We start from the raw sequence: 22,926 nt of genomic DNA, 5'->3' as shown, positions 1-22,926 counted from the left end.
ACTACTGAGGGGAAGGAGGGAGAGGGAAGACAGCATGATTTTAGCTTTATAGTAAAGGAATGTAATTAACCTCCTTTCTGTTAGGAAACATAACTATTTATATAAGCAACTTTTCCTTATAAACAAAGTAGAGGGTGGCGGCCAGGTATCTGCCAAAACTCTGTGTCTAGCTACAGAATCTTCCTGACAGAGGGGCTCTGCACACACATACAACTCAGACGTGTGACTGACATAGGAAGTTGCCTTATACGGATTCGGACTATCTAGCTCAGTATTGATTGGCAGTGGGTCAGACTAGGGTCTCTCCCAGTCATATCCTGAGGTGCTGGGGGCTGAAACTGGGACCTTCTGCATGTAAAAGAGGTGCTCCACCACTAAGCCTAGGCCCTTCTTACCATTTTATGGTGCATAGGAGATAAGATATATTTGACAACAAGTGTACTTTTCCCCCTCCTTGCAGCTTAATGCTACAGATATAAACTATAAACTGAACTAGTTTAACACATAAAAACATAAAGAATAGCAGAGAGTGGTTGGAGATCTTACAGCATTAGAAAATTACAATTCTCAAGGTTGGGGGCTATGGTGCTTAAACCAGTTTAATAAATTTGGTGTAGATGTACGTTACAACAACCAAATGCAATGTGAGTGTTTAAAAATCATGAATACATTCCCTCACCCTAGGGGAAAAAAGAGTCTAGTCATAGGAACATCTGAAAAAAACTGATCTGGGAAAGGGCCACAGCTAGTGGAAGAGAACACAGATTGCATGCAGGAAACTGTGGCTTTAATTAGTAGCATTACTAGTTAAAATCACCTTAAGTAGCAGGATTAGGAAAGACTTGAGATCCTATGAGCCACTTCTGGGAACAGGTAACAATGGCCTAATGAGTGTATACCAAGATGTCTAAAAGCTAGTTTCATGTGATACAGAAGGGTGATGAGGAAGAACTCTTGGGACAATGCTGTCATTTTGAAATCAGTTAAATATCTCTATCTTGATTGCTTAAGGATAATGGTTTTTTAACACTACCCTTAAACCCAATGAAGCAGATATAGCAGAAGTTACAAATACAACAAAGGGAATAAAAAAAATACACTCTGTGCTTCAATGTCTGCAAATGGCAAAAAAGCAGTCAAAAGCAATTAGTGCTGCCTAAAGTTATATCGTATCCTAAGACCCATATGCCAAATGATACAGTAAGTTATTTTATTCAATAATAAAACACGGCCTGCTCATGCTTGCTCTAAGCCTGAACAAATACTATCAGCATAATATTGTATGATTAGAGCCCTCCCAGTTTCAATATGGAGTCATGGACCAACAAGTCCAAATATCTGACATTGTTTTTTTCAATATGTAACTCAAGGTACAATTTTTTGGAGGCAACCAAAGAACAGCAACTACCAATATCATAATAACAGACAGGGTGAAGTATTCTCCAAGATTTGGTGGCCCTGAAGGTATCACAAACCTTTAGAGAAGCATAGCACTGAAGCCTGCAAAGTGCAGTTTGTTAAGTGTTGGGTGACTACAAGACCAGTATTACAACTACTGCACTGGCTCACAGCTTCCAGAGGAAAGTCCTAGCTTTGGCCTTTAATTTATTTTTTTTTATTTTTTTTTTGCAGCCATAGAACTTTCTTGCTCCTAGAGCCCTCTGCCTTCCACCCTCTCCCTCTATGTAGATCATCGGAAAAGGTTGTGCTCAAAAATCCCTCATCCATTAGGATGAGGATTTTGAGATGGGCAGGGAACTGTAGCACACGGCTACTTTGGTTTCCAAAACTGGGATAGACACTCAGAATGCATGGGCTGTGAAAGTAGCAAGCTGAAAGAGGTGAAAGTCTGGAAGAAGAAACCTGAACATGTAGAAGGGGACAATTGTGCATGTGTATATATATTACGGGTTCTGCCTGATACCTGTGAGACTGTTAGCGCTGAATGAATGCATGCACCTAGGTGTGCTTTAACATCAGTAGTATCAGTGAAAAGTTAGTCTGAAATTCTCACCGGTATCTTTCTTCCTGCAGAGCCTGCATTATCAAGGAATAATCCCTCTGATAGTGAACCTTAAGGTTCTCAAAAGATTCCTCCAGCCGTCCTTGCATCTCTCTGATCTCTTGAATCTCATGCAGTATTGCATCAAACCCTGAGCTCTGCATATCCAGAGTGTTCGTTTTGGAGCTTGGTGCTCCCATAGGGATCCCTGTGGTGCTGTTGGCCCCCACAGAGCCTGATGTGGCACTGGAGCAATCATCCTCGCTGCCATATTTGGGGCTTGACTGAAAATTATGAACACCTAGAGTTTTCCCCCCAGTCCCATCTTCTTGACCTTCTTCCAAGGAGTCCTTCAGATTAGCAATATTGTCTGCACTCCCAAACCTGTTCCTAATGAGTGAGGCAATCTCCCGGGGTTTGGAGACGACAGCTCCTGCTGCCGAATGGGTTGCTTGGGAGAAACTGGAAAGTCCACCCTTAACACTGTCTACCACTCCTTCGCTGAAGCCAGTGACCTTTGCTCCCACATCTTTCAGCCCCTGGTGCATATCCCTCAATACATCTTTGGGCTGTCGAGGGATACCATTCTGTTCGATCTCTCGCAGCTTCCGATGGTAGTGCTCTAGCTTCTTCTGCAATTGGAGGATTGTCTGGGCTGACTTCTGGTTCTTCTTCTCAAATACCTGCTTGATGCGGGCACTCTGTTGCTTGTCCGCATTATTGGCCAGTTTTAGGTATTCAGCCACATTGTCATCCCGAGCTGTTTGCTCTATTTTGATCTGCTCAGTCAACTTCAGTATTTTTTGTTGCAGGTGGGTGATGGCCACTTTTGTGCGCTGAGGATCTGGCGTTCCATCAATGGAATCTGCGTTGATGCTGCACTCTGTGCTTGAGGCCACTGCACTGGATGTTTGTGCTAGACTGCTTACATCTAATCGCTCAATCTGGGGAAAGAATAAGAAAGTGAACATTACAAACTGCTTTAATACCATGCAGCCTCCACTCAAAATGCACTTTGCTTCATTTATGAAGCAAAAATATACTTCTTATTCTTATTATTCTCTTGTTTCTTTAGGTATTGTTCTTCAATGTTCAAGTGAAACCTCTAAATCAGTGAGAAGAATACCAGCAAGCCTCTCCAGTTTTTGGAGAACTTAAAAGGATGAGGGTCAAGAAATTTCATCCAGACGCTAGCTTCAATAAAGTGAAGAGCAAAGGAGTTAACTGTGCTGATGTATTATCCTGTACAACAGAGAGAGTAATGTGATACTTCCAAAAGCTCTATATTTCCAGCACACATAGCAAGCACAGTAATAGTATGTATAGCAAATAAACCTATTAAGTAAATTCAGACTCTTATTGTGTGTCTGTGTGTTCATGCTTCCTTTCCACATACGCTCCTGGGCCAGCACGGATCCAAATTTGTTGTAAACCACTTTGTGAAACTTTGTTTGAAAAGCAGCCTATAATTTTTTTAAAAAATAAAAAATACAGTTGGAACGTGGGGGCCACATCCCCGAGAACAGGAGTATGCTTGTGCAAATGGCTGAATAGGTGAGCATCCGAAGTAAGATTCATTCAACACTATGAGGTATCAATATCATGACTGTATCTAAACTTCCAGGATGATCCACCTTTGTTCTCATGTACCCACCCGAGTCTGAAATCTACATCAATTTACTGAGCACAAAAATTCCATAGCAGCCAGAGATGCTGAAACTCTCCCAAACAAAATATACTGGTATGTAGCCAAGCCTTAAAAATGTCACATGAAAATGAAATTAACATTTAATTTTCTCAACATATGACTACTTTGAATAAGTCAACCCTTAATAAAAACTTAACTACAATTTTTTTTTCTTTTTAACGGGAAAGAAAGGATCCCCTTTCTCTAACCTACCTTGGCTTTTCTGAGCCGCAATAGCTGTTCCCAGTGCATGACTTGAACAAAGGAGCAACATGCCTACAATAGCTCTGCTGAAAGCTATTCTACACTCACTCGCTACATGCAGTAAAATGAAGTCTTAAGGAAGGTGGCTTAATACAGAAACCAATGAATCATTTAATTACTCAGCAGCTCCTCCCCAAACAGGGAAGGCATTAGTTCATGAAAAATAACAGCATGACATCATGTGAGCTGTGGACTCTTAACACACAGGCCCTCTCTCTCTCCCTCCCTCCCTCCCTCCCTCTCTCTCTCTCTCTCTCTCTCTCTCTCTCTCTCTCTCTCTTTAAAAGCAGTCCAGAGAAAACAAACGAAGCTGTAAAGACTTGCCAGCAGATGAAACATGATTCCGCCCTACCTATCACACATAGTTGAGAACCCATGCAAAGGGTGAGTTGAAGCCAAAAGGTGTCATCTGAGGTGGAAGGCACCCAAGGAGGAAGGGGCAATCTTTAAACCACACCAACCTTCACAGTGTGCTCTGCCAATGGAGCAAGTTAAGCTATTTAAACAAAATGAAGAATAGAATGGTTTAAGAGTGACTTGACCCAGTATTAAATTCAAGTGGTGTAGACATTGAAAGCACTATAGTATTTTCGGGGGGGGGGAGTATTAGTAATCCCCTCCTTTAAAAATGGAAGGAAGTTAAATATGTACACATTTATGTTCCACAACTCTGAGGGGTCACAACCCTTAACTACTGACCGCATGTCCCATTAGCAGCAATCACCAGGGGGTGATGTAGGTAGGAAAAATAAACTGCACTATGCCTACTATGGGACGCGGGTGGCGCTGTGGATAAAAGCCTCAGCGCCTAGGACTTGCCGATCGAAAGGTTGGCGGTTCGAATCCCCGCGGCGGGGTGCGCTCCCGTTGCTCGGTCCCAGCGCCTGCCAACCTAGCAGTTCGAAAGCACCCCCGGGTGCAAGTAGATAAATAGGGACCGCTTACTAGCGGGAAGGTAAACAGCGTTTCCGTGTGCAACTCTGGCTCACCAGAGCAGCGATGTCACGCTGGCCACGTGACCCGGAAGTGTCTCCGGACAGCGCTGGCCCCTGGCCTCTTAAGTGAGATGGGCGCACAACCCTAGAGTCTGTCAAGACTGGCCCGTACGGGCAGGGGTACCTTTACCTTTACCTTTATGCCTACTATAGATAAAGGCTGTCCAAGTGCTATAAAAGGTAAAGGGACCCCTGACCATTAGGTCCAGTCATGACCGACTCTGGGGCTGCGGCACTCATCTCGCTTTATTGGCTGAGGGAGTTGGCGTACAGCTTCCGGGTCATGTGGCCAGCATGACTAAAGCCACTTCTGGCGAATCAGAGCAGTGCATGGAAATGCCATTTACCTTTCCGCCAGAGAGGTACCTATTTATCTACTTGCACTTTGACATGCTTTCGAACTGCGAGGTTGGCAGGAGCAGGGACCGAGCAACGGGAGCTCACCCCGTCGTGGGGATTCAAACCGCCAACCTTCTGATTGGCAAGTCCTAGGCTCTGTGGTATAACCCACTGCGCCACCCGCGTCCCCCAAGTGCTGTAGATAAGGCTTAAATTAAGATGTACCAAAATAAGGCACTCTCTTGGGCAAGGCTCATCTACAAACACACACACACACACACACACACACAAATCTACTACAACGAGTACTTGCTCCTGGACCTTGAGTTTTCTTTGCAGTTTGCAAACTCGACATAGCTAGTAAATTTCATTTTACATATAGCTTCTGTGTGTGCTATCAGACTTTACTCTTTTTAATGCCCTCTTCTGTTAAATCTTTGGCTGTGAAGCTGAAATCAATTTTTAAAAAACTTTAGACCAGGTGATACAAGGAACCTTAGTTAGCCCTTTAACTGAAACTCTCAGCTAGTGGGTAAATATTAATCCTACTTTTTGACAAAACTGAATTGCTTCCTGAAAGGGGAGATTTCCAAGTGTAAACAGTTTTATTGCTCAGGACAAGCAATAAATGATCTCAGTTCCTCCACTGAGCGCATGGCACACTAGACACTACGCACACTTACAAGAGTTACACATACAGAGAGGGGGGGAAAGTATTTGATCCCCTGCTAAATTTGCCCGTTTGCCCTCTGAAGAAGAAATGACCAGTCCATAATTTTAATGGTAGGTTTACTGTAGCTGTGAGAGACAGAATAACAACAGGAAAACCCCCAGAAACCCAGAAGACAAAAGTCAGAAATTGATGTACATGCAAAGAATAAAGCTGGTTTTAAAAGGGTTTTAGATAGCCATTGATAGTCTTGTCCTCGATAACTATTGTCATGCTACCATGGCCATGTATCAGAGGTGGTACCCCACTCAATTTCAGTTGCCAGGGAGCACGTGGGGAATGTTCTGTTGTGTTCATGTTCCTGCATGCATCTGGTTCCATAGGCCAAAGGTTTTCAACCTTTTTAGGTTCACGGCTCCGTTGACCAACTATATTCTTTCTTCGGCACCCCTGTGAGGCTCAGGAGCCTAGTTATGTCATCCCTTGCCTGCAGAGCTGGCAGCCTCTCACCCCTTTTTGACCACCCTCCCTTGTGGAGTGTTCCCTCAGCCTCCTCTCTTCTACCCTCTCCTTGGGAGTCCTCTGGGCAGCCACAGCTGCCACCACTGGTCTCTGAGTTGCCCCCCTACCCCAAAGAGAGGTACCTCCTCACACAGCCCCACAGGGGCCTGGGAAGCACCCCCTGGCCAGTCCCAGAGGCACCATTTGCCTGGGGAGCTTGTAACCAGAGCTGCTGCCACAAACATCTGTGCAAGCCTTTGGGAGGCAGAGACGCAATAGGGCATCAGAGGGAGGTAGGGAAAAAAAGAGGGACAGAGATCAGTGTTGGCCACAGCACCCCTGACCATGATTCAAGGTACCCCAGAATGCCACGGCACACTGGTTGAAAACCACTGCCATAAGCATCCTGTTGGCCACTGTGGCTACAGAATATAGGACTAGGTGGCCCTTTGGTGTAATCCAGCAGGGTTTATGATCTTAAGTGGCTTATTGTCTGAATCACTTATTTCAGAAGGTGTGTTTGAAATTTCTCATGAGAAATAGCAATCGACACTATAATTAGTCTGACAATGTGCTACTCCTTACAGTTTCAGGTTTTTTTCAGAAACAGTGCACAGAGTGGCGAACAAGAAAATGAAGTTTCTCTGTGCATGTGCACCTGTTGACCCATCTATACAAATAGCAAGTGCTTTCAGATATCAGAAAACTGTGTCAAGAGCAGTGCTGTGTCTTTATCCAGGGAGTAACTGCCTTGGATTGATGTCATAGTGTATGGCTATATAGTAAGCGGCATTGCCAAACTTGGCTCTTAACCATTAGCTAATAACTATTTACATTGAACTTACCAGCTGTATTTCATTTTACAGCTTTGATAATTGTAAGTTCATTCAAATAACCCTTATTTCAACTATAGGGCAGGTTTCAGAGACAAGTTTGGGAAGGTGATGGAGGTATTCTAACTCTGTTGAACTCCAAAAAGGTGTTATCTGGCATGTGATAAGCTTTGACTTTTAAAGCAGGGCTCCGAAAAAAGACATGCACATTCCAAATCTAGTTGAATGAGTTTACTGATCGTTAAAGGGGAGGCCCTACTTCTTCCAGTCACTGTGATTTTCTCTTTGGAATTTTGAGGACAGCCCTGCTTGAAGATCTTAATAGGCAGCCGCATCACACAAGGAGGGAGGAGGAGTCTTTGAACCATGCAGGTATGTAGGGCTTTAGTAGTCAATAAGCACCTTGATTTGGGCTTGGACACAAACTGACAGTCAGTGTAATGACCTACACTGTAATGTAGGTTGTAGATGGGCGTACACACATAGCCTTATCAGTTACATTCTGCATCACTTGAATTTTCTGGACCATTTTCTAGGGCAGTCCTTGAGGAGCACAGCTTTGAACATGTCTTACCATGGAACAGTGGCAAACCAGGTTTAAGGACTCTCTGGCCCACATGCCTAGTTAGGCCCATAAGGCCTTACCATTTTGCCTCACAAGGCATTTTGGCCAAGCCACCTACACCTGCCCTACACCTGACATCAGAAATAGGTAGGTAAAGACCTGGCTCAAGCCAATAGGGAGTTTGCAGGCACACCTACAAAGCCCCAATGATCATCTGATTAGCGCTGATCACTGATACTTTGCCTGCATAGTTTGATTTCACGTGGGCAAAATAGGGTCACCTCACATCATTGTGACATCAGGCTCCACCAACCTGCCAAACATGGTTCACAGGGCTTGGGGAAAATAATAATCTGGATTACCGACCAGAAACAATACAGACTAAAAGGCATCCCTGATTAACTGAGCAGCACACTTAAAAAAAATGTTTATTATTATAGTAACTGCAGACTGCAGGCACCATTTATTCAAAGCAGGTTTCTTAAATCCTAGCAGATAAGAGAAAGCTGTTAACATTATTGGCTGTGCGTTTCTTGATGGGTTTAGCTACTAGCTGCACCCAGAGTGTGAGAGGGATGGGGCGCACAGAGGGTGATGTTCATCCTCGCGAGTCCTGCCCGGCTGCTGAGCGCTTGCCCAGCAGGACGGGGGAATGGGGACTGACAGTGGGGTGTGGCAACATCCTCAATATTGGGGGGGCTGAGTCCTGTGCCCCAAAATACTGAAGTTGGCTGAAGCCCCCTCTGCCCCATATACTTGGTGCCGTTGTGTTGGAAGAATAAGAAGCATATGTATTTGGGCCCAGAGAAGAGCAGTGATGAGCTTGCCCTGTACCCAGACAGAGCAGGAGTAAGGTGATGCCTTCATACAGCAGCAAGAGTAACCAACCTTCACCAAGGCCTGAAGATTCCCTTTGAAATCCCATGTAAATACAAGTCCTGAAGATGACCTAGATGTTCTCTGATCCATATATAATGGGTATATTTGTTGTACAGCTGGTTTTTAAACACATAAATTATAAAAGAATGTTTCTCATAGGATGTAGTGGTCACTTTAAAAGAGGGACAGTTCTATGGAATCCTTTTGTAGAATAAAAGGCAAAGGGCCTTCTTGGTGCTCGCCCCCGCTTTGTGGAACACCCTCCAGTCAGATGAAAAGGAAATAAACAACTATCTGACTTTTAGAAGACATCTGAAGGCAGCCCTGTTCAGAGAAGTTTTTAATGTTTGATGTCATATTGTGTTTAAATTTGTATGAAGCCACCAAGAGTGGCTGGAGGAACTCAGTGAGATGGGAGACATATACATCATATTATTATTATTATTATTATTATTATTATTATTATTATTATTATTAATTCTGCAGACCGGTTTCTGAACATTATTTCAGTTGTGATGGGAAAAGAGCTCTAATTCCCAAAATGCTTATATTCTGGTGAGGTTAGACTATGGAAAACTTGATAAGCAATCTTAATTACCAAAACTTGCATGACAGATTTTACTGATGCTTTAAAGGAAAAAATCCATTTCCCTAATTATGGGTAATTTACATTTCTTCTGGCTCTGTTAAAACAAAAAATATGTAGTGTTGCTGAGTTGTAGTTTAAAATTTTGTTGCTTTATGTTGATTGCAAGGATGATTATTTGCCCAGAAAAGCACCCTAAACATATTTCTGATAAATAAGTAAATAATAAAACAAACTGGGATATTTTTTCTGCACCAGATAGCTTATAACCCAGTGCTGTTTTGAGGCACATTCCACCTTGAGTGATCATGTTTATAGTCTGCTTGTTAGAAGAAAGCTCTGCAGTTATTATCCATTAGTATGTCTGGAAATGAAACAGAAATTGGATGGCTTTCTGTCATGGGCTATTTAGTTGTGATTCCTACATCGCAGGAGGTTGAACCACATGACCCTTTGGATCCCTTCCAGTTCTATGATTCTATGAATTCTGCACTTTCACAATTGTAATTTAACTACATGTTGTCCATCCAGTGTTTAGAGAGACCCAAAATCGAAGCCCTGTATAAGAACTTACATGATTCATGATGAGTACACAGAGTTGAGTGCACTTTGCAAATCTGCATGTCAGTAAAGCAAATGTCCTAACTTGACATGCAGCCGAGAGAAATCACTAAAAACTATGACTGACTGCATCAGGTCCTTAAAAGACACCTGAATGAGCTAGCCAACAGCTATTCTGCACCATGTGGATTAGTATCTCCACCGGAAATTATTGGTGCCCTGCTACGATGCATAGATATAATTCCGCTGACAACTCCTCTCATCTGACATCATCCTTAACATAACACTGTTTACTCAGCATGCTGGCAAGTTCATATCACTGTTTTGGTATTGATTACTCTAGATAGCAAGCTGGCGTTTCTATTAGCAAAAGTCTTATCTGAACATTTAAAACTGCTGTTAAAGTTATTTTTAAAACAGCACCTGCACATTAATGCTAAGGTTCATAGAAGCACAATACAGTAACCACAACTTAAATGACTGAACTCTTAGATCGAACTACAAGTATCGATCAACATTGCTTGAATGCAAGGAAGGCTCTATGTGGGGAACCAAGCAGTGTGTGTGTGTGTGTGTGAGAGAGAGAGAGAAAATGCCCCTAACTCTCCCTGTTGGTGGCTTATTTTCAGTATTTTGAGCTCAGCTGGGAGGAAAATAGGTTAATAATGACCTGAGAGGATAATGGCAGGAAGCAACAGATCAGTGGCAGTTCATATGCTTTACATCAGGGGTGAGGAGCCTCTGTCAGCCTGAGGGCCACATTCCCTTCTGGCTAACCTTTCAAGGGCCACAGGCAAGAGTGGGGCAACAATGAATGTTAATTCTAACTCTGTACAGTAGGCTAGTTTCTACACACTCATCAGTGTTAGAAACTCAAAATATATAAGCTAATCGCCATATGGCACCCTAAACCAGTGTTTCCCAACCTTTTTTGGGCAAAGGCACACTTGTTTCATGAAAAAAATATCGAGGCACACCACCATTACAGCCCCGTGACGTCAGCGCGCAGCGTAACGCCGGGAGGGACGCACGAAAGTGTAAGTTTCAATTTTTTCCCCTCCCCCTTGCCTTCCTTCTGTGCCAACCGCCAAAAAGCCAAGAAAAAAGCCAAGACTTTAGGGCAGCAGGTCGACACGGAAGAAGCTCCTACCTAAGGACAGGTGCGACGGCCGTGTCCTCTTCTGCCACACTTGGCAGCCCTGCCTCACGGTCGTGACTCCCACCCTGATTTCTCCCCGCAGTCTGTCCCCCGACCTCTTCTGAAGGCTGGGGGGGGGGGACAAGGGCTTTTCTTCCGACCCCCAGCATTTTAAAAAACCCCGGGACAGCGGAGGACTTCTCCGCTGTCTGGGGCAATCTTAAAATGCTGGCGGGCGGCATTTTAAAATCGCCCGGGACAGCGGAGGACTTCTCCGCTGTCCGGGGCGATTTAAAAGCCCCTGGGAAGGCAGGCAGGGGGGACAAAGATTTTCGCCCCCCGCCCGCCTTCAGAAGAGGTCCTGGACCTCTTCTGAAGGCGGGCGGGGGCGAAAGCCTTTGCTCCCCCCTGCCTGCCTTCCCGGGAGAGCGGAGAAAGGCAGCGCGTTTCTCCGCTGTCCTGGACGGCTTTTGAAGGCAGGCTTTTGAAAGCCGTCCGGGACAGCGGAGAAACGCAGCGCATCCTTGCCGCTGCCCCCCGACTTGGCTGGAAGGCTGGCGGGGGGAGAAGCCTGCTCCTTTCCGTCGCCAGCCCCGCAAACTCGGGGGACAGTGGGAGAGGCGCAGCGCGCCATCCCGCTGTCCCCCGACTTGGCTGGAAGGCTGGCGGGGGGAGAAGCCTGCTCCTTCCCGTCGCCAGCCCCGCAAACTCGGGGGACAGCGGGAGAGGCGCAGCGCGCCATCCCGCTGTCCCCCGACTTGGCTGGAAGGCTGGCGGGGGGAGAAGCCTGCTCCTTCCCGTCGCCAGCCCCGCAAACTCGGGGGACAGCGGGAGAGGCGCAGCGCGCCATCCCGCTGTCCCCCGACTTGGCTGGAAGGCTGGCGGGGGGAGAAGCCTGCTCCTCCCCATCGCCAGCCCCGCAAACTCGGGGGACAGCGGGAGAGGCGCAGCGCGCCATCCCGCTGTCCCCCGACTTGGCTGGAAGGCTGGCGGGGGGAGAAGCCTGCTCCTCCCCATCGCCAGCCCTGCAAACTTGGGGGACAGCGGGAGAGGCGCAGCGCGCCATCCCGCTGTCTCCCGACATGGTTTGGAGGCTGGCGGGGGGAGAAGCCTGCTCCTCCCCATCGCCAGCCACGCAAACTCGGGGGACAGCGGGAGAGGCGCAGCGCGCCATCCCGCTGTCCCCCGACTTGGCTGGAAGGCTGGCGGGGGGAGAAGCCTGCTCCTCCCCATCGCCAGCCCTGCAAACTTGGGGGACAGCGGGAGAGGCGCAGCGCGCCATCCCGCTGTCTCCCGACATGGTTTGGAGGCTGGCGGAGGGCTTCCTCCTCCCCCAGCCCCGCAAGCTCCCAGAGCGATGCCAAAGCTGCGCGCAGCTTCGGCATGGCTCTGGGTCCCGTTCTGGGGGAGGGGGAAGCTCGGGCTTCCCCCGCCCCAGCCCCACGCCTGGCGGTGGGGGAATAAATTTTTTCCCCTTTATTCCCCCCCCCCCGCCAATTTTTCCCGCGGCACACCAGGCAAAGTCTCGCGGCACAGGGGGGAGAAGCCTGCTCCTTTCCGTCGCCAGCCCCGCAAACTCGGGGGACAGTGGGAGAGGCGCAGCGCGCCATCCCGCTGTCCCCCGACTTGGCTGGAAGGCTGGCGGGGGGAGAAGCCTGCTCCTTCCCGTCGCCAGCCCCGCAAACTCGGGGGACAGCGGGAGAGGCGCAGCGCGCCATCCCGCTGTCCCCCGACTTGGCTGGAAGGCTGGCGGGGGGAGAAGCCTGCTCCTCCCCATCGCCAGCCCCACAAACTCGGGGGACAGCGGGAGAGGCGCAGCGCGCCATCCCGCTGTCCCCCGACTTGGCTGGAAGGCTGGCGGGGGGAGAAGCCTGCTCCTCCCCATCGCCAGCCCCGCAAACTCGGGGGACAGCGGGAGAGGCGCAGCGCGCCATCCCGCTGTCCCCCGACTTGGCTGGAAGGCTGGCGGGGGGAGAAGCCTGCTCCTCCCCATCGCCAGCCCTGCAAACTTGGGGGACAGCGGGAGAGGCGCAGCGCGCCATCCCGCTGTCTCCCGACATGGTTTGGAGGCTGGCGGGGGGAGAAGCCTGCTCCTCCCCATCGCCAGCCACGCAAACTCGGGGGACAGCGGGAGAGGCGCAGCGCGCCATCCCGCTGTCCCCCGACTTGGCTGGAAGGCTGGCGGGGGGAGAAGCCTGCTCCTCCCCATCGCCAGCCCTGCAAACTTGGGGGACAGCGGGAGAGGCGCAGCGCGCCATCCCGCTGTCTCCCGACATGGTTTGGAGGCTGGCGGAGGGCTTCCTCCTCCCCCAGCCCCGCAAGCTCCCAGAGCGATGCCAAAGCTGCGCGCAGCTTCGGCATGGCTCTGGGTCCCGTTCTGGGGGAGGGGGAAGCTCGGGCTTCCCCCGCCCCAGCCCCACGCCTGGCGGTGGGGGAATAATTTTTTTCCCCTTTATTCCCCCCCCCCCCCGCCAATTTTTCCCGCGGCACACCAGGCAAAGTCTCGCGGCACAGTAGTGTGCCGCGGAACACCGGTTGGGAAACACTGCCCTAAACCTAGGTTACAGTTGCCACAATGGAATGTCTAATCACCATTGTTATTACTATTAGCATTATTATTCATTACATTTCTATACCACTTTATATTTTAAAGGGGGGAAAACCTCAATGTGGTTTACACTGGGAATGGACAGACAAGTCCCAGGGCCCTGTGGGATGGTGTGAGAAGGCACCTCTCTTTGGGGCAGGGGGGTGCAGCTCAGAGACCAGGAGTGGCAGCAGCGGCTGCCCAGAGGACTCCCAAGCAGATGGGAGAAGAGAGGAGGCTGAGGGAACACTCCACAAAGGAGGGTGGTTCAAGAAAAGGTGAGAGGCTGCCAGCTCTGCAGGCAAGGGGTGACATAACTGGGCTCCTGAGCCCCACAGGGGTGCCACAGAAAGAATGCAGTTGGTCAAGGGACCTGTGGACTCAAAAAGGTTGAAAACCTCTGTTCTAGGGCGTTCCTTTCTCTCAGGACAGTCGTATCTCATTAACGTGAATGGGATCACCAGATTACTTAGCTGCACCACTAACTATAACCTTATAACCCTTGTGACTGGACCAGCCTTTTGCACAGGGCTAAGCCTCTTTTCCTCAGCTGGGATAGTCTGGCCTCAGTTGTCCATGCACCTTGAAACCTGCATGTTGAGGCCTTGTTGGTTGTTCCACTACTGGTGACAGACGCATTAGTGTTGACTCATGACAGGGCCTTCTTAGTGGTGGTTCTCCCTTTGTGGAAAGTCCTCCCTGGTGAGATACATCTTTCATTGGCTTGCAGGAGGAATATCAAAACATTATTGTTTACCCCAGGCATCTGATGCTTGATTCTGTCACTGGTAACTCTGAAATCATTGGCTGAGAATGTCACTTATTTTAGAATGCTTTAATGATATGCTGTTGACTGCCCTAGGCACCTTTAGAGGGATATAGATGGAAGAAATAATAATAGCAGCAATAGTAGTAATACCAAAGTTTCTTCATTCCAGCAATTTTCACAGGTGGCTAGACTAAAAGCTGTCTGTGATCCAAACATAACTGATTTTATAAGCCTAGGTCATATGACACAAAATGAGAAACACTAGCAAAGCTTAATGTTTTGTTTAAGCAATTCTCTTACTAGCTTGCTGTTAAACGCAAGAAGCATTTTCAGATGCAACTGGTGTGCAAGAGGATTCATGCCCTGGTAGAAACATGTAGTTCAAAAATTCTACAAAAGACACAGATAAATCAAGGGAGATGGGTAACTAGCTGTGTAATAATCCTGTTAATGCTCTAATTAAAGGAACAGTGACTCATCATGACTCATCACACAGTCCAACTGCAAGGGCCTAACCTACTGGGAATCCAGAGTCAAAACATGGTGCACATGGATTGTGTGGCTTGTATAAAGAACTCCAGTTTTGAATTACTAAATCTGCTGCTTAGAGACTATTAGCACCGCTTCTGTCATCTCTTAATGAAGTGGATCTGGGCAGCTTAATGCTGAAAATATTGTTATATGCCACCCTATCTTTGAGCGGTGTGAGATTCTAGAGGTACCAGGCACACTTTAACCCAGGGGGACACAGACTCTGGTGTCTTTATGATGTATGGTTTATTTACACACATATATAATCTGAAGCCTACAATGGAAGGGCCCCCAGCCTTCCTTCCCCGGAAGTTTCTGTCTCTCTCATAGACACAGTAGCATCCTTGCCTTTTTCAGAGAATGGTCGTATCCCACATATTCTAACCCAAGACCAGGTCTTTTGTAACACAGAGAGAGGCCCCACTATCTGCATTCTCACACTTAGTTCTTTGATGATTTGTTCTGCTAAGGCTCACTACTCCCAGGCTATTACCTCAAACAAGCTTTTACAAGGGTTGATTGCCTAGGATTAAAGGGGGTGCCAGAAACACAATTTGGGAAATTTTCCCAGGTTCATTAACTCTTCACATTCTAATTGCAGGGGCTTTGAAGTGGGTCTTACATGTTCATACAGACTTATCTGAAGACAGAAGGATCTGTCATCCTGTTTTACATACCAGTTCTAAAGTCTAACACTGATTAAACCCAGGCATTAAGCCTCACACCAAAAGACCTGGTCAAGGGTTAGCAAGGTTATTAATATTAAGATACCAGCAGCTAAATGTTTATTTCTATAGGCAGAGACTGGTAAAAATATGCAAGTATTTAAAAATGCAGCTGATACAATACAGCAATAAATTATTTGATTCATTCCTCCTGCTCCCATCCTTTCACTTCAGTAGACAATGAGTAGATGCTACCTCACCTTTAATGTTAAGATTATTTCCTGTTATTATTGTAGGCCAGCTCAAACATGTTATGAAATTTGCAAACGAACAGTGACTAAATAAATATTAATAGGATGACAAAGTTTATGACACCAGACACACATACTCACATGTGTGGCACAAACTTCCTGCAGATTTAATAGATTCTAACTGACATCTCCACAAACAACAAATATTTAAAAAGAAATTCCTACAGTGATAGCCACCTAATTCTCTAGCGCTTTATCGCTTCACTTAATCAGTAAATATGGAAGAAACAGGAGTATATGTCTGTAAACATCAGGGAGGTGTTAAGAGATTGTTTCCCCTGCAGGTGGAGTGAGGAATGTTACTTCTGCTGCCACAAGGCCTTAACCACAGAGCACAAACACTGGCCCCTCACTCCAACTGCTCCACATTCACTTTGTGGTGACAAGGGGTCCCAATAAAAGCAGGGGCTCTGCACAGGGCAGACCAACCTCTTTTCCAGAATTACAGAGAGCAATAAAGTTCCTGGTAGATCCTCAAGAGTAAAGATCCTCATCTCCCCTGTTTCTAGTTCACAGAAAGGACAATTGATCTTGTTTAATAGAAGACACTCTCTACCCAAAATATAAACAAACTGAGCCAATGGAATGGTGGTTTTTCCTGCTTGAATATACTGCAGCCATTTCTACCATGTATTTATTGTAACCAAATGCTCTGGCTCATATTACTAGAGTGCCCGTTCCACATATGGATAAGAATGAAGAGGGAATTTCTTGGGTCAACTATCTTTTAACATGAAGTTATCAAAGTGTAATGCAAACATTTTATCTACTCTCCTCTGCATACCAAACTTGAGGGATAACAGGTATTAATAACTTAATAAGCATGTGCCTCTCATACTTCCACCATTTACTGAAACGCAGATGCATAGAAAACCTGGGGTTTTCCACATTTGTTTCTATTCATGTTGGAATATGATGCTTGATGTGGCAGCTTATAAAAACCTAAAAAGATGGCAAGTTTATTTCTGAAGGTCACTGGTTTAATGATAAGGGCATGTGCCCATACAGGCTGCTTTTTCCAACACCAAGGATGATTCTGCAATATGTTCAGGCTTCCCATGAAATGCACATTGTACAACTGAAAAGCAAAGCAAGCATTTGCATCAAAATATGTGGCTGACCTAGGCAGCCATGTGACACATCAATTTTACTAATATTACTCCTCATAAAGAATGTGCCATTTATATTCAAGATTAACACTCACTCAGACGGGAGCTCTTACACTTCCAAGCTTCTTAACTGCAGATGTTAAAAATGACTCAAGGATTATAAAAAGCCAAGCCAGCAAGGGAGGGGGAGGAGCATATCTAAGAATATTGCTTATTAATGAGCCACTGGAGTTGTAAACAGAGCAGCCAAATCAGACGCAGCAATGCTTTTCTGCAGGATCTCACCTTGCCAGGTTCACTGAAATGATTTTCACAGCACACACAGGTACAGCAACACCACATAAACATTGCCGCATGGCCCGTCTGCAACGCCCTGCTCAGTGCTAGGTACTGCTAGGACTGTCGCCCAGACCAACTACTCTGCTCCCTACATCTGTGAGACTGAAAGAGCTCTGGGCACTTGCTGTATAAACAGACCATTTGCCAAAACAAGCAGCCCTGTGTGCTCCACTATCACTGATGCAAATGAATAGTTACACTGAGCTCACGCATGGTATATGCTTTTCCTTCAGCAGAGAACATTTTAAAAAATGCAAGCTCACCGTCACTTAAATTTAAAGCTACAGAGCACACAACTGTTATGCCCATTACAGCTCCAGGTCAATTACAATTCACTTTCCTTCTATATGCTTCTCTGCCCCTGGGTGTTGGAAATAACTTATGCTAGCTACCCAGGCCTTTGGCTCCTCCTCCCACCCCAAGTTTACAAGCTCTGCAATGCCTTGGAGCAAGGGTGAATAGGTGTATAGGACCTGGATACAAGGACAGTTAGAGGGGAAAACTTTCAAGTGGTTTTGAGCCAGATAACAACTTTGCCGTAGGAAAAGCAAAACAGAAACACCAGAAAAACCAAAGGTTCAGACAACTTTAAGTCACCCACAGCATAACAAAGTTTATCAAGGCTGGCATTAATTAGAGTGAGGAACTACATGGGTATATTTTTCAACACATCAATGCAGATCTTTCAAGGGGCATCAAAGATGTTTGTTCCCAACTAATCAATGAGATCTCAGGAGAAATTCATCCACATAACCCAGTCAACTAATTTAATGTAGCCCTGTTCCCCTACAGTGGTAAACTGGATCTCTGCACCTGACTAAGGGCAAGAGTGGAATGCAAAATAGAGGACACTGTTGTTGGTACAAGTGGCAGAGAAGTTTTGAATGCAGAAATGCAACTCAAGAGTTTTACAACTTTCTCATTGTTCCTTCATTGGAAACATCTCATCATATTGTGACATGTGATTGAGGTTTCCCAATAGAGATGCCAGATTAAGACACTGTCCCAATACTATGCATGATGTTCGGTTGTGAAATCAGTAGATTGTAGTTTTATGATTTTGTGTTATTTTTTTCATGGAATTTATTGTTAGCCACCCTGATATCCTTGAGGAAGGACAGAATATGAATTATTTTAAAAAATAAAAAGCTAACTAAGGTAACTTGGGTAGAGACTCCAACTTTCCAGAACATCTGTCATTGCCACAGTAGAAAAACCATTGTCCATTGTGAACACTGCTGCTGTAAAACAGTTTGGACATGAGCTGGATCTAGATTTACCAATCTAGAGGTGGAAAGGAGATTTCCTGTTGTTCTCTCTCCCCCCCTACAGACCCCAGTACCACTTTCTACATTGTCCTGGACAGTTTTTCCTCCTTCTGAAGCAGATTTTCAGAAGAACAGGCAAAAAACATCTCCCCTCTGCCCCTTCCAGCAGGAGATCCAACCTTGCACCTGTTATCTTTAACCTGGCAGAGACTTATCTCAAAACATTGGAAAGGAACTCAACATGCTCATTTTATAGGATAACTCATATAGTAGGCAACGGCAACTTGGAAGAAGTTCATTCCTGTTCTAATGAGATTCATTGTCTGATACACAGTGACCCACGAAGACTCTCAAAGAGATACTGTAACTGTCTACACTGCACACTGGGACACTTGAGACATCACAATAAAGCATGGTTTATCATTATGGGAGGGAGCCATAAGGAATCTAAGGCTTGCATGTGCTCCCTCACATACACACTCCTGCAAAGCTATAAAGAGGAGACTGGAAGCTTTGGCTTCCAGTTTTGATTAACTGTGGCTTGTTGTTTCATCCAAACCTGACAAACTGGTTACTCTTAGCCATGTTTTGTTGAAACAAACCAGCTCCATAACCCACAGACTACACTACAATAATTAAGGGCAACCAGTTTATCAGGTTTGGATGAAACAACAAGCTGCAGTTAATAATAATAATTAAAAAAAAAACTAGAGCAAAAGCTTCCAGTCTCCTTCTCTTAGATAAGCTGGAAACCTGTAAGCTCAAAACTTGTTGGATGCTCATAACACCTGCAGTTAACCAAGGCTCCTTTCCAAGTCTGTTTGGAACCAAGAAGTTTAGACAAATGAGGAAGGAGCAGCATAATGTCCTTGCCAAAACAATGCTAGCAGAATAAGTACTCTAAGATTTAAAGTTGATAGACGCTCTCAGAGCAGACATGGTGAACATTTCTATGGATTTCTCTCCAGGGATGCACTGGGATTGGTTGAACATGGTACAAGTATAACATTGTGTGTGTGTGTGTAGGCCAGCTAAAGAAAATACTGCATTCCAAAGCACTGGCGGAATAATTCAGAGATGGAAGAATAGATTCGTCAATGAATTTGGTGAGCTGAGGATTCCTTCTCACGTACAGGACAGTAAGTCAACTTAGTGCCTGTTAATGTCACATCTAGAGCTTCCTCAAGCTTGATGGGGACAGATTCCGTTGCTTATTCCTCTCAATTTGGTGCAAGGTGGTGGTGGTGGGGGGGGGGAAGAGTGTGGAAATTGTTATATTGGAACTCAAAACCTTTATCCAGCAAATTCATATATATGATTATCCATGTACTTATAAACCACATTTATCTATAACAAAGAATAAAAATATTTCAGTGGTACATGAAAGTACACTGGCAGTCTAAAAACTGATCATATTTCTATATATTGAAGACTGTATATTAATCTCAACGTAAGTTCTGGGCTAAATTGGTTTCGCCTGTTTTCAACACAGCCCCTGCTGCCAACAAACAAGAACCCCTCTTATAAAACCTATTTCAATTGAAACCATAGCTGTATTGGGGGAGGGGGGAATAGCATGCATACCTATGGCCAACAATACAGCCTTCAGGTCACTAAAAGAGTATTTGTAAAAAATAAAATAAAAAATCCCTCTTAGTTATTATCCTTAAATAGTTCAGTTATTGTAGTTTTGTTTCCAATATATTTGAGAATGTTTCTCCAAATGAAAGGATTTCTCTGTATAAGCCAGTTTTCATGCAGCGCACTTGTGTGCATACATAAAAGTGTATAACTATTTGTGGAATGCATGGCCCTTCAAAAGGAAGCTTGCTATGTAACTGGGGGAAAGCACTATGAATGGAAGAAAACAGCAGTACGGGTAGGGGGAATGATATGCATGACTATTTCTTTATATACTGTTGCAAGGAACAAACACCCAGAAGAGGAGAGAAAAAGGGGATACTAAATTTCAAAATGTGAACAACATGCAGAGAAAAGTCAGCTAAAATAATTTTGTAAATTCATTTTATGCAAAACATCGATTCCAGGGGTAGCCCTCCAGATGGTGTTGGATTACAATTTTCAAGCTAGTATGGCTGAAGGCCAGGTATGGTACATACTGTAGCGTAATAGTATTCGGAGGGAACCACACTGGCTACCTCTGATTTGTCTATAATAAAGACAAGTTAAGATCAAGGGGATATAACTGAAGGATGAGATTATATGTAATACTCAGAATCAGACAGAAGAATATCCCTATAGAGGGTAACCATATTTTACTCTACTGGCAGATAAAACACACCTGTCTCCCAAATGCCTTCCAATGCATGTGCAGATGGGGGTTCACCCATCACCATTTGCCACTGGACCAGGCCCTCTCAGAGGTCCAGAGAGGAGGCCCATGCAACTTCCAGTTTTTGAGGCCCCTAGCCATAATAAAAATAAAAAAGACAACACATGAAAACCATATAAGGCACCTAAAAAGCATGGAACATAATTTGATTTTTAAAAATAAAATAATAAGAAATGTTTTTATAGTCTTTTTTTTTTGCAAAAACACTAATCATTGAGGAAAATTTAGCTTACATACACTGTCACAGTCTATATTAAACATTGCAACTTTTCTCTAAACTAAGAGGTCCCAAATGCTGGATTTTTTTTTCTCATAGAGAAGTTGCTCCATCTCCTTAATTATTTGAGTTGCCTTTTTATTTAAGAGCAATTGTATGTCCCAGCAGCCTTGAGGGTTTTCAAAGCAAAATCCGTTTCCCAACTCCTTTACGCTGCAAATGTCTGGCACAATGGGGACCTGCCTAAGCTAGATGGCTTTCAGGCAAATTTTTTACGATCTCTACTACAGGTCCCTAACTGTGTCCCCAACTCCATACTTCTGTTAGAATCTGGTGAATGCCCAATCTCAATTAAAGCATGGTGGGCTGCCCTAAAACATTGGCTCAGGATTTCAGTGTTTGATCTAGGGAAGAGTTTGTACCAACATCTGACCAATGAGGAGTTTGTCAGCAAATGGCAGAAAACCATGGCTAGAAAAGCCACCTCTAATGGTCTGTCAACCCCCCCCATCTTTTTTACCTGAGTTATGAAGGCGCCCTAAAGACACCAAAGCAATGATTATGGGATAATACACATAGTGACTTGCAATCTCGATCGCAGGCACTCTGTAGTCCATTGGCTGTAGGAGTACAATATAGGCATGTCTTTTAAGTTAACACCTTACACTAGAAACTTTACAGTACCAAATTATCGAAGGTTATTCACCAAAGCCAGACTAAACATTTTCCCATCTGCAGTGTTGGATGGCAGGTTGAGAGGAGTTCCCTACCAGGACAGACTTTGCTTGTGTGCCCAAGACATCGATTCTATAAAACATATTTTGCTGCACTGTGCAAAATACGAGCAAGCCAGGGTTGAACTGATATTGCCCTTGTTGGTACTTTCCCCTGGAAAATCAGAGGCTCATTATGTGAGGCTCCTATTGGAAGACCAGACAAATGCTAGAAAATTAGCAGTGGCAAAGTTTTTATCGGTGGTTGCAAGAACCAATGATACCTATTCTATAACTCTAAACAAAATACTAAATTTTATCACCACAAGTGACAGCTGAGTGCAGCATGGGAACCAAAGGTGGACAAACTACCCCAAAGAAGCACAACATGTCCCCCACCAAAGTTAGTACTCCTTCCCTAACACCCCATACACCCCAAACAAGGAGCAGATATCATGATATCAGGAAACTTAGAACCTACCCTAGTAATTTCTAAGACAAAAGTAGTCACATCTCTTCTTGAAATTTCATCACCATCACAATTACATTATCTGCTTTGCTTGCCACTCTCTATGAGCAGGAGATGAACTCAACCTGCATGATACAAGTTGCTTATTAACCAAATTGGTTACTTACAGTTCCAGGGAGAATACCAGAATCTTGAGACACCCGAAAGAACAGCAGATTTATTGCAATGAAAGCTTTTATCTAAGTCTGGTATCTTTACAATGTCACTGGTGTTTTTTTCTTCTTTTTTCTTTTTACCATAGAGTAGCATATATATAAGGGACACGGGTGGTGCTGTGGGTTAAACCACGGAGCCTAGGGCTTGCCGATCAGAAGGTCAGCAGTTCAAATCCCCGCAACGGGGTGAGCTCCCGTTGTTCGGTCCCTGCTCCTGCCAACCTAGTAGTTCGAAAGCACATAAAAGTGCAAGTAGATAAATAGGTTCCGCTCCGGCAGGAAGGTAAACGGCGTTTCCGTGCACTGCTCTGGTTCGCGTTTCCGTGCACTGCTCTGGTTCAGCCAATAAAGCGAGATGAA

General features: G+C 45.3%; 1 protein-coding gene across 7 annotated transcripts in view; it reads right to left on the bottom strand.

The window, feature by feature from the left end:
- The window catches only part of TMCC1 (transmembrane and coiled-coil domain family 1), a 118,509-nt gene that overhangs the window by 11,270 nt on the left and 84,313 nt on the right, over positions 1-22,926 (bottom strand). For 5 of the 7 annotated variants that reach the window (XM_081902185.1, XM_081902186.1, XM_081902189.1 and 2 more), the window contains one exon: positions 2,015-2,946. In XM_081902185.1, the coding sequence (XP_081758311.1) occupies positions 2,015-2,946 (932 nt within the window). Of the gene's footprint in view, positions 1-2,014; positions 2,947-3,902; positions 4,043-20,901; positions 20,944-22,926 lie in introns of those variants that run through there. The other 2 variants (XM_081902191.1, XM_081902187.1) reach the window with 2 other exon arrangements.

The sequence above is a fragment of the Podarcis melisellensis genome (assembly GCF_964234715.1).
Source record: "Podarcis melisellensis genome assembly, chromosome: 2".
Classification (NCBI taxonomy): Eukaryota; Metazoa; Chordata; class Lepidosauria; order Squamata; family Lacertidae; genus Podarcis; species Podarcis melisellensis.
Note: the sequence above shows the minus strand (reverse complement) of the source record. Positions and strands in the feature narration are given on the sequence as shown.